The following is a 12954-nucleotide window of genomic DNA, read 5'->3' as shown; positions in this document are numbered from 1 at the left end:
CAATCGAGCCTTTTAAAAAGAATAATTTCAAACAACATAATTTCATAAAGTAGGATCTGGTCCCTGCTTGTTTCTACTTGTATCTAAACTTTGTAGATCTTGGTACCTTGAAATGACATTGTTCAGTGAATGTTTCAAGCAGTTCGCTGTAACATGGTAATCCACAAACTGTGGTTTTGCAGGTCCTGTCTTGACTAGGGATGTGCGCAATTACTAATTTCATTAACGTTTAAAATGAAATTTTGCAACCGACTAGTCTATAACCCCCTGGAGACAGTCTATATGCGATCCATTTGAAATATACTACTTCATTTATGAAGTCAAATCCCATCCTAAATGCCACAAAAGGTCAGATACGTACGATATGATTGCCTTGCATAACGTTATCCATTATAGACATATTTATTCAAATCAACTGAATCAAACAGATTTCCTCAAATAAAAAGTTAGTCCACACAAGTCAGTGCGTTAAGGCAGGGGTTCTCAAACATTTTGGAGCCAGGGACCCCTTACAGGGGAAAAACATTTTCAAGGACCCCCTCATATTTATAACAGTGACTGAGCCTAAAGTTAATGTGGGAGCGGTTAATGAAATATTTTGACACAAATAGTCTCCACCCAGGGTCATATGCAGGGTTTTCTAAATAGCATACTGAGGTCCCAAAAGTGATCTTGCTAGGGGGGTTCGGGGGCATGCCCCCCTGAGGAATTTTAGATTTTCTTGATCTACACGTGCATTTTAAGGTGTTTTTAAGGCCAAAAATTTTACTTTTTTCTTGATATACCCAGAAAGAATGGAAGTGCAATGTGACAACATGTCCCATAGGTGGGGCACATTGTAACATGACCATATGACAGATTAAAATGTTATCTGATCTAATCAAACAAATATACAAGACAAACAAAAATATTTTCTCAATAAAATACAATTATTAACTTTTTCATATAAAATAATGGCATTTTAAAATAATTAAAAATAAACTAATTTTTGAGTTTGACAACGAACACACAGCTATACAACATAGTTCAAAACATATTCATTGTAACGCGTGACAACATGACCCACTTGCACAACTGGGATTTACGTTGTGGCGTTGTATATTTCCTTTCCCGGTTGATACTTTGCAAACTGATTGTTTCTGTCGTTCGTTTAAAACTTCTATCTAAAACAGCTGTTTAGTTTAGCGATTTACATCTTATCTCGCACTTTATGACCAAATAACTGAAGCGTCATGCGGAAATTCGCGCTCGGCTTGCAGCTTCTGTGAACATAAACCCGCCTACTTTGATTTAATCTCCGACTCAAACATTTTGACATTGACGAGCGCTGTTAGTCTGCTGAAACCGCTCAGATGAGAAGGTCAGTTATCATCGCGATGTTTAACATCCTTGCAGCAACTAATTAGAGTTAATATTAGGCAATTATTTCACAACTTTCATTATACACATAGAAAAATTACAGAGGCCTCAATTGAGGGACCTCAATTGTGGGTATACGACCCTGTCCCTATGCACAAATTTATAATTTACTGTATTTTCCAGAAAATAAGTTGCACCTGAGTGTGTAATACTTTGTTGCGTTCTTGAGGCGTAGTAGGCCTACTTCCCCTCACGATCCACAGCAAATCCTTAAATTAATGGTATTCAGAACAAAACGAGAATGAAAAATAATAATATTAATAGATAATAATACAAATAATAATAATAATAGTATACAGACAACATTTATTTAAAACATCAAGTCTAAACTAATTAAGTTGAATCGAAACTGAAACTGCAGACGTTGGGCTCGTGCATCTCTCATTCGGTCCAAAGTTTCCATATTTGCGATGTAGCCTAACATTTGGATGCTTAACTATTTATGTAAAGAAAGCTTCATGCTTCAGTCCCAATATAGGCCTACAAGTATCAGCATCTTCACATTTGGAGAAATGAGATTGGAACAACAGCAAGTCGACTGTATATGATTGACCGTCACTGCCTTCATAGTGTACAACAGACAAATTAAATTAAGCAGAACTTTTTATAAGTTCGGTGATTATTTTATTTTGATAATGAACAGGTTTTGATGTCAAATTAGCAGTGCTAGAACTGACATAGTGCGCGCACACGAGACGCCGGCGCGAACACTTGGATTTTTCCTCAGCAGTGGAAACAAAGGAATACTCTTATTTATGGTCATACAGATAAGAGTACATCATTCAAAATGGCAAAGTGTCTATTTTTTATTTGTGTATAATTAAAAATGACTACAAAATGCCATGCCTTTTAAAAATAAAGAACACAACAGGATGCGCGTTCTGCCGTCTCTGTCTCCTTTCTGGCGCACGTGCCCAAAAATCGACCAAAACACAGCGAATACTTGACGCACAGACATAAGAAATATAGATAGATTATCTATCTATAGAAACCTTTAAGAGCCTACTTTTTTATTATTTGACATTAAATGCATTATATAAGTCACTTTGGAATAAATAGCAAGTTTTCAGATGCTAAAGAAAAGATGACTTATAGTCGGGGAAAAACGGTAGGCTGTTATAAATTATTTCGCGGACCCCCTGGCTATAGTTCACGGACCACCAGGGGTCCGCGGACCCCACTTTGAGAACCACTGCGTTAAGGTACTGTTGTTCGTTACCACGGCAACCACTTGCTTGTCCGGGTATGAACACACTTCTTGTGTATGAAAAGTATCATGACGAGCTGCAAAATAGCAAGAAAAACTTGCCGTGTACTGACAGCTACATTATTTAACCGTATTTTCTTTGTTAGTATGCTGATATAGCAACTGTTCAAGTGTCAAGTAAGTTTCATTCATAATGTTTGTCCTTTAATCCGATATAAAATTTCATATCATATTGTCCCATAATGGGTAGTATATCAAGGCTATAAGGCAAGCTTTATTGCTATATACTAGTTTGACATGACATAGAAGAAAATGGAAAAGTTGTGTAGGCTTTTAAAATACTTCCTCAACTTGCTCATCTTCCGAGTGGACGTTTCTTTGAACCCACCGTGAGTGACAAAGAAAACCAACGCATGCAAAATCTGAGGTTAAATTATTTTGTTTTTCGCTCCAAAATAATATATTACTTTTAAAATGTAAAATTAACATTACAGTAATTTAAACGTAGCTTTTGTAAAAATATAAAGAAAAAAAGTTAAATGACGACTAGTATTTCCAAGTCGACTGGCTGCAGCAGTATCGTTTAATCGACTAGTCGAATAGTCTTGCACATCCCTAATCTTGACATTGATGAACTGCCAATCAAGCTACATGGCCAAAAGTATAAGCAGACCTGTGGGGATTTGCACATCCGATTCAGGTTTCTCTTTCATCACTCAGAAGCCTTATATGCTTCCTTCAGCATGTTCTACAACAGACCAATACAGATCCAAGGTCTAGGACTTCCTGTAAGGGGTCAATTTCATGCATTTACGCCCATTAAGACCTAAAGACTTTACCTATTATGTCCATTTTTACAAGATGTACTAGAAGTCTCAGGATTTCCCAGAATGAGTCTGTGAAGTTTCAGCTCTATTACCCCATGTATCATTTATTTTACCAATCTATAAATTGGGTGGAAGCAAAAACATGCGGTTTTCGTGAGTGTATTTTTAAATGCAAATGAGCTGCTGCTCCTCACCCCCCTTTCCAGAAGAGCACGGAGCCTTTACAACTCATGCCTCTGATACTCAATAAAAAAACAGATGTTTTGTTTGTTGTTGGCTATTATCTTCATTGTGGTTGCGTTCACATGACTATGCAGTTCTTCATCATCACTATTTGCATGCACTATTTTGCATGCAGCCATACCAGTTTAATCTTCTGATATGCGGTTTTCTGAGCGCACACACCCAAAGCACAAGCACAGAAAGCCCGCTGTCACATGCTGTGTGTCGCGTGAGCACTAAACTAAGTTCTCTTTCGCATCCTATTGCGCTTAAACTGTCAAATACACACAAAGTTTACATAAACACAGTCGGTTATGTCTGTGAATGTAAACAGCTGGGAAAGAAATTGCATGTCTATTGTCTATATTAGAAAGATGTGCATTAAAGCGGCAGCAACCTAATATGACTGAATAACTTTTGTAGCTTTAATAGCTTACTTGAATGCTGCAGTTAAATGCTTTAGCGGAAGATAAACATGGCGGACTGTGTACAGCTCACTCAGGGGAGGAGCTATGCTAATAGGGCCGATTCCGTCGCTAGGCGTGGACAGGGCCTGTTCCACTGTGACATCACAATGGATGCATTCCTGAACAACTCATTTTAAGACACCTTTTCTGATTTTTGGGGAAAATAACAAACAGAGTGGATGGATTTTTACCACAGTATGGTGATTGTGTAAACAACAAAATTAAGTTCAAAAACATTGTAAAAGCGAATTTTGCATAATAGGTCCCCTTTAAATAATTAGTTTTATTTACAATTTCTTTCAACATTCAAAATTTCTTTTAGCTGAAATTACACATTTCACCTTTAAGAACACTGAAGAGATGAGTGGATCTCAAAAGTGGATATTTGGGTGGATGAATGGAAAAGCAGCCAAGAATATGGCACAATATCTTCAACAGACTTTCATCGGATGACCTTGAAAAATCCTCCCTTCTGTCCGCTGCTCGGTCTGTGGGAAGGCTAAACACGTAGCTTTCAGCCGATGTACTAGATTCATGCCAAACACGTGTGAGCAGCCATACATCCATGCATACACACACACATTACTTGGGATCACTTGGGACACTTTTGTCCCTGGCTCGACTTTGTGGTGCTGAATCAATATGGGAATGTGGCCACATGGGATCAGCGGTCCAGTCCAATCCCACCATCCCTCAATCTCCAAATGCAACGCTCTCAATGACTCACATATTACATAAGGCAAGAGACACTTATTTGCTCATTGAGCCACGTTCACGTGTTGTTAAGGGGAAATAGTGCAGATGCCGTGTGGTTTTGGAAACAGAGTTAAAGGCTATTCAGACTGGACTAGTTCTCCAAACGACGCTTCAGTTACAATTATTAACAGAGAACGGTTTTGATTTCAAATAACGATTCAGGTGGATTGGGTCGATACTTAGTATATACAGTGCCCTCGACAAATATTGGCACCCTTGGTTGAAACTAAAAAAAGAGCTTTTTGAGTTAAAGAATAACTTAGGCTTTATAAAAAAAACACACACAAGTGCCCAAGTGACTAAGGTCACACATACACACCTCAGTCTTTATAACAACACATCGACTGCCTGTCATGGGCATCTGTCTTAGTTCTCAGGCCAAATCTGCCATGTTGAACATGATATAGAGGTATTTTAGTGAGGGAGACTCTGGATGAGACTCTCACGGACAGGGGCGACAGATATACACACACCCTCAGTGGAGAGAAAGAAAGAGAGTGAGTGTGTGCCCAGCCCCCACAAACACCTCCCAGACGCTCAACTGAAAACAAAGAAATGATGCTCATTTTATTCCAATCCGGTAGCTTAAGTCCAACGGTTATTTCTGTTATCAAAGCACTGACAGCGATAAAAACTAAAGAACAAAAGCCTTTGTCTTTGACGTCAAGAATCATGGATGCCAACAGACAAAACCGCCGCAATGTAAACCATTTGTGACTCATAATTATGCAGAAACCGAAATTCAATATAATACATTGAAAAACCTCCATTCCCGCAAGTTACTTTACATATTTCATTATCTAAGGACAGATTACTTCCTACGAAATAAATCAATGAGGCAGCTGTCGGCATCTTAAATATTAATGTTTAAAGAGTGTGAGAGCGGACAGCGGTGGAAGGTCGAGGTGTAGGAGTTTGGAGGAGGTTTTTGTGAATAATCTTACCTGAAGCTTGGCCTGTGGGGAACATGCCGAGGAGAAGTAGCAGCAGGGATTTGGCGGCCACCCTGTGAGCGAGCGAGGCTCTCGTCTCACACGCTACCATTCCATTGCACATCTTTCAGCACTGCTTGTGCAGCAAGAGTCCTCTCCGGCTGAACCTGATGACACAAACACACACTTATTACTACAGGGAGCTCAGTAGTTGGTGTATTAAATGCAAAACAGAAGTGGTAGCAACAAACCCTTTATGGGTACTTTACCACACTCACATGTAGGGGTGGGCAATATGACCAAAATCTTATAACACGATATGAGTAATTTTATGTCACGACAAAGATATCATTCACGATATAATTATTTTTGCTTTGAATAAGGTTTTTATGATATTTTAAATCAACAAAATACAGAAAAGATGCTGCAGGAAATCCATGTGGTATGGTGTCGTTTACATATTTAGCCTATTAGCAAATATGCACTTAGGGAAAAAACAAGAGCACAGCCATCACACAAATGAGAGCAGGTGCAGGTGTTGCTAAGTAAGCACAAGCCATTTGTCAGCATTCCTCCAAAAGAAGATACATGTGTGTGCACGGAAGATTAAGTTCAAAAACATGTGGTGCTCGAATCTGAGAAACAAACAGGATGCTGAGGGTGCAGCTACAGCCAATCTGCCACCGCCGCCACACCTTTCCCCTCATAGCTCGGGAGAAGCACTAGGGTGTCCAAGGAGCACAAGGAGTGTGACGCACATCCCACTGGCAGAGAAGAGCTCGCCTGCTGTCTCGTGTACCAAACAGACTGGTGCAATAGAACATTCTGCAACAAAATGCTCAGTGCCAACAGGATCCCAGAGTGGGAAAGCAGCAAATCAGCCTGGATTCAGTAAAAGTGACTAAGGTGTTGTACAGATGGCATCCCGAGTAAGCGTAATATCGTAATAACACAAATATCCAACAACGACTGCTTGAAAATATTGTAAAATACAGATAAATGACCGTATCACAAGCTGTTGAAGAACCAAGCTTGTACAAAATGCAGAGAAAAATGGATTTACTGACGGATTGTAACTCTCTAGATATTGACACGACGCAAGAAACCGGTTGACGGCGCAAGCACAAAAGACTACAATGGTATTCGAGAAGGACCGTTGCTGACTGAAATAATACTGTAACACACTGCAGCGAAAAACTCTTAAGTGGATATAAAGGTCAGTCCACCCAAAAATAAATTCATTCCAAACCCAGACTTTTATTCATATTCAAATTTTTTAACGAAACTTGAGAGAACTTTCTGTTCCTCCATTGAAAGTCCACTACATCACAAAGATGCATCAAAAAGTTGATTAAACTTGATTCATATGGATCTTTTTGATCTAATTTAGTCTAAATTAGACACGAACAGACTTAATTTAGGCTTTTATTCACATATAAACATTAATAAAAGCACATAACCAGATAAAGCACATCAAATATCAACATTTTAGTGGAAATTACTTTCAATGAAGGAACCGAAATCCCTCAGGTTTTAATAAAAATATCTTAATTTGTGTTTGAGGAGAAGAACAAACATCTTATGGGTTTGGAACAACATGAGGAACAGGAGCTATCCCTTTAAAATATCCATTTTATATGATTTTTAATTATTTATTTTTGAAAGCATTTCTTTACCACTTTGTGGTAAAGTTTAACCACATTAGAAAGCCATAATCCTATCACACTACTAGTCAATTTCCTTTGAAGCAAACAACAAATCCGGCCAGATGCCAAATATAACGTGGCACCACAGTTCCTGCTTCATCATACCAGAGCTGCCTTCTTCAGGTTCAAACATAAAAGGGTTTGAGCAAGAAATATCCAAATACAGAGCCCTTCCAGGGAGTTTAGTACAAGATAGGAGACAGAAAGGGAGAAAGACATAAATACAGCTGGGAATATTGAGATTCAATCTGGCAAAAAGGGTCCAGGTTGCATGACATTAAAGAAAAGGCCTTTTGTTTAGTATATTATGGCTCACAGTCACACAGTTCCTTTATTTACACCTTTGCATATGAAAGACAATGAAGAAGAGGTGGTCATCCATAGGGATCCAACAAGAGTTTGTGCAGGGAAGTTTTTCAAAGCAACAATTACATTTGTCCACATGATATCATATTGAAACAACATCTTGATCAAGTTTCAACACGAAGCTTCACATTTAAGTCAAGACATGCTACTGCAAAAAGCACAGTAAAGTTGTAGTTGGGTTACAAGTGGTGCAAAAACAAAGCAACAACCAATGCATGCTGGCTGAAAATTAGAGATAACAGACAATTACAACGCAATTATTCGTGGGCAGATGACACTAATCTGGTTTGCACTACTATATCGCCTCACTGGAAAAACTAGCACTCAGCACACCTTTATTAAAAAATATAATAAAAGGCCAGGCATTTGGAGAGATAAAAAGTGCGCGTAGGGACATGGTAACGTAGTTGTTCTAAATAAGCCCCAGTATGTGCGGGCTTAAAGTCACACGCGTCGACACGTGCAACTGTTCCGAGAGCAGAACAAGTACAACAAAGAGAACAGATCGCGCCCTGCTCTCCAAATACTGTGAACAGAACAATATTAACCTATACAATCAAACAAACAAACAAAAAAAGATGAATCACTAATGTTCGCGATTAAGTTTCATAAAATAATAAACTTTGGGGTTGTTTCTAACTTTTCGAACACAAGTTTTTAAAGTCCTCCTGTAATGCGAACACTGTTTACGGTACAGCACTTGGTGCATGTGCGCGTATGTGTTTGTGCGTGTAGGAGTCCAATGTTTCGACATGTCCTTTTTGCAACGGGTAGCAAAAACAGAATGTATATTATAATTACATATTGACAAACTCCCTAGATATTCACACGACGCAAGAAACCGGTTGACGCAAGCACAAAAGACTACAACGATATTCGAGGTCCGTTGCTGACCGAAATAATACTGTAACACATTGACAAATATACTTGTCAATGTATCGAAAACAAAAACAGCCGTTTAATAATTCACTTACAACAGATATTTAACAGTCTAGTAAAGTAAAATGGCAGCCTATGGCTAACAACAGGCTTTGTCCGCATCGCCGGACTGGCGACTTTAGTAATCGCGTTATGACACACTAATTAACAGCCACGTTTCCAATTGAAACTCGCAAGATAATGACCTAAGGACAGTGTGATTAACTTAAACAACAAATACACGTCATGATCTTTAACAAAACCGATCTTTCGCTGTGATCGGAACAGTGCTTTTGATTGGATTAGGATTCACTAGCGAGCTAAATTAAATGGCTGGAATAGCTCCCCATGTGAATATTAAAGTCCTATCAATCAATAACTTACCGACCTACTATTTCTATATTTAAGTACATAGATTGAATCATTTGGCTATCGATATATGTTAGCTTTTACGCTAAATAGTGATTCAGACCCTAAAGACTCCGAGTGGCTAACCGTGTTAGCTCTGCTAACTAACCTTCACAGCGCAAAAAAAAAAAAAAAAACCCAGAAAAACAGATCTTACCAGTGAATGCCCTCCTCTTTAAAACCAGTATTGGGTCACCATGGAGCTGCGTCTAATAGATGGAAATCCCAGGGCTACTGTAAACGCTGTATATGCTGGTATGGAATATATTCTGAGATTCTGACGGCCCTTTGCGATATGAACATCCGTCTACGGAGAAGGTTGAGAGCAGCCAGCCAGCGGGGCCAGATCGGAGTACCTCCTCCCAACAGTAGGAAAGGGCTTCGAGCTCCACCAGTGGCCTCGCTCTCACACCGTCTCCATGACGACCATGGCGAACTGTACGCGAGAGGGGCGGGGCTTACTAGGTCTGCTAGTTCACGAGAAGCTGTAACTTGGAAGAGGAGGGGGATGCGATCTAACACAGATGGGTCTGGTTTAGCATAATTGCAATATAAACGAATTTTGCCTGGTCATTGACACGGAAGTGCATTTGCTCTCTTCTAACAGCTTACGAGTTGCTAATTTTCATAAATAAAATGTAATTCTGGCTTCACAATTTATAATAAAGATGATTTTAGTTAATTTAGATTTTAGTTAATTTAATTAACTCAATTTATTACTAGAGCGCAGCAACAAAGTAGAAGAGACATTTGAACATGTAATATTATATTGTTGTATGAAAATGAAAGACGAGTGTTGCTCGTAAAATTGCAGGAAAAAGGAATCCAAGACATGTCATTGAAAAAATCTGTTGGCAAGAAAACAAGGTATGAAAGATGAAGTGTTGCAATATATAAAAGCAACAAGATTATATTTGAGAATATAATTAACTAAGGAATCTTTTTTTCCCCTAATTTAGAAAGAGTAGTCCTCTCCGCATAGAGTGGTGCAGGTATGACATCACTTTGTAGGCCAAAATGCAGAAACGAGTTAGCCTTTTAACACCGGTTCCATCTCCCAAAGTCAATGGGTTTTTTGAATGGGGTTTTGGTTAAATGGCTGAAGGTCTGTGGTGAACACAAGCTCAAAACACTTTCACGTTTTATTATTCTATGACATAAAATACACCAATATTATCACACTCGTAATTTTTTTAAAGGGTTAGTTCACCCAAAAATGAAAATTATGCCATTAATGACTCACCCTCATGTCGTTCCAACTCTGTAAGACCTCCGTTCATCTTCGGAACACAGTTTAAGATATTTTAGATTTAGTCCAAAAGCTTTCTGTCCCTCCTTTGAAAATGTATGTACGGTATACTGTCCTTGTCCAGAAAGGAAATACAGACATCATCAAAGTAGTCCATGTGCCATCAGTGGGTTAGTTAGAATGTTTTGAAGCATCGAAAATACATTTTGGTCCAAAAATAACAAAAACTACGACTTTATTCAGCATTGTATTGTCTTCCGGTTCTGTTGTCAATCCGCGCTCAGTGACGCTGATGACGTAAGACGCTGCTGACGTGTTATCTGGTGTTTGGTCTGAACAGACAGAAAGCTCTCGGACTAAATCTAAAATATCTTAAACTGTGTTCCGAAGATGAAACAAATGGCTAAATGGGAGGCTGTCGAGGAGATTAAAGTGTGTATGTCAGGTTAAATTTGTAATTATGATTAACGCAAAATAGTTAGGGGAAATACACGTTTGACAAGTTGATGTAGCCTATTGTTTTTGATGTATTTTCAATACTCACTTAAAACTGCTCCTCCCCCCAAACGAATCGCTTGACGTCATAAGAGGGAGACGTCTCCCCAGGTCGCTGAGAAAGTGACTTTGTGACCAGTGATAGAGCGAGAGAATTAGTGATTCGGTCATTTATTTATTTAAGTTAGGTAGTTAGTACGCAGGCGTATTTTCACGATGGTGAATTACTGCGTTTGTGCTGGGTGCAAAAACACAGTTAAAACCGGTCACAGTGTCCACTTTTTCCCAAAAAGCAGGTCTGTGTTCCGTGCCTGGGTCAACTTTGTTCAGACCAAACGCGCTGACTTCAGTGCTGCTTCGGTATCCAAGACTTCGGTCATTTGCAGCGCCCATTTCTTTCAATTTTTATGTTTCCTCTCTCTCTCTCTCTCTCTCTCTCTCTCTCTCTCTCTCACACTCACACTCACACTCACACTCACACTCACACTCACACTCACACTCACACTCACACACACACACACACACACACACACACACACACACACACACACACACACACACACACACACACACACACACACACACACACACACACACACACACACACACACACACACACCAACATATTCCAGCATTGCAATCTTGTATATTCATGCACCGAACTGTGACGCCCGTACCGTTTTGGTTCAATACGAATACATGTACCGTTCCATCTCTAAGTTATGCCTATAGCCTACTTACCAAGACACCTGACCAACTCTCCACTGGTTCTCTTCACACCAGATATTTATGTTTCTTCGATAGGAATTATTTAAATTCCTGTTTGGCTCCTCATCTATCTCACGCCTGGGAGGCTTTAAAATTGCTGTGGGCCATTGTAGGTTTGAGGGGGATTTTGGATCTCCTTAAAACTCTCCATACTTGAATAGAACTTTTTTGGCACGTCTCCCTCTTCTGACGTCACAGCTCAGCTGTGTTTTAAAAATATGATCTTGACAGAAATGGCTATAAAGCTTACTGTAGGGCAATTACAGTAATAATTTTAATGATAATTACATTTTCACTCAGACATCTTAACCTTATTTAATATATCTAAAAAAAAAAAAAATAACCTGACATACACACTTTAAACGTCATCACAACGAACAGGTCAGCTCAGTCCGCTTTTACCATGGACAGTAAAATGGCTTTTACAGCATTATGGTTATAATTGTGCTCTTACAAACTAATCTAACTCAAATGTTCTGGGAAAATGTTTGTAGATAAAAACTGAAAGAGTTGTCTGAACCTTGTCTGATGGTGACGTTGAATTCGTGGCCATGGGACCGTCATGTAGTTTGTTTATAGTCTACCTTTAGCTTTTTACTTCTGGCGACTGCATTTAGGCTTCAAAATTCATAAAAGTTGTGTTCATCTGTGATAATTATCTTGATAGACAAAACGTGTAAGTATCATAAACTTTTGTTGATCACAGAGCTTTTTTAGCACTTATCCAAAAGCATATGGTAAAATTCTATTGGTTTGGTTTTTCTCGAGGGAACCAGTGTGATGTTAACTGCCAGTTGGCCTACAAATCGATGTCATACCTGCACGGCTGCACCCCTCTATTGATGTTCCACATTGCAGTTCAATTGGTGGCGGTAATGCACCTAAAAGCTGGTTTGCCAACTGCCAATAAACAAAGAAGAAGAAGAAGAAGAGGGCAGCAACCATAGATATCCATAATAAAGGCTAGATGTCTTACGGCGGAGTCTCTATCGTCATCACCGTCGGCCATCTTGTCACAGGCAAGCTTTCTGGCGGGCTCTGTGGTACCTGATGCAAGATGAGTGATCAGCACGAACACAAATATTCTTATCTCGTTGAAATCTTGACGGATTTACAAACGGTTTGGTTTCTTACAAACGTTATTAACGTGGCTATAATTCTGGATGATTATTTATTTTTACACTTATTATTCATAAGTATGCAGTGTCATAATT

The 12954-nt window shown here is 39.0% G+C and overlaps 1 protein-coding gene across 2 annotated transcripts in view; it reads right to left on the bottom strand.

Annotated features, from left to right (window-relative positions):
* Positions 1-9643, bottom strand: part of susd6 (sushi domain containing 6) — a 37948-nt gene extending 28305 nt beyond the window's left edge. For both annotated transcript variants that reach the window (XM_056240035.1, XM_056240036.1), the window contains exons 1-2: positions 9386-9643; positions 5843-5997 (exon numbers count right to left, since the gene is read on the bottom strand). In XM_056240035.1, coding sequence (XP_056096010.1) covers positions 5843-5954 — 112 coding nt within the window. In that variant the 5' untranslated portion in view covers positions 5955-5997; positions 9386-9643. The remainder of the gene's footprint in view (positions 1-5842; positions 5998-9385) is intronic.
* Between the last annotated feature and the right edge of the window lie 3311 nt (positions 9644-12954).

The sequence above is a fragment of the Rhinichthys klamathensis genome, unplaced genomic scaffold, assembly GCF_029890125.1.
Source record: "Rhinichthys klamathensis goyatoka isolate OS25496 unplaced genomic scaffold, OSU_Roscu_1.1 h1tg000579l_1, whole genome shotgun sequence".
NCBI lineage: Eukaryota > Metazoa > Chordata > Actinopteri > Cypriniformes > Leuciscidae > Rhinichthys > Rhinichthys klamathensis.
The sequence above is the reverse complement of the archived record's forward strand: the minus strand, read 5'-3'. Positions and strand labels throughout refer to the sequence as shown.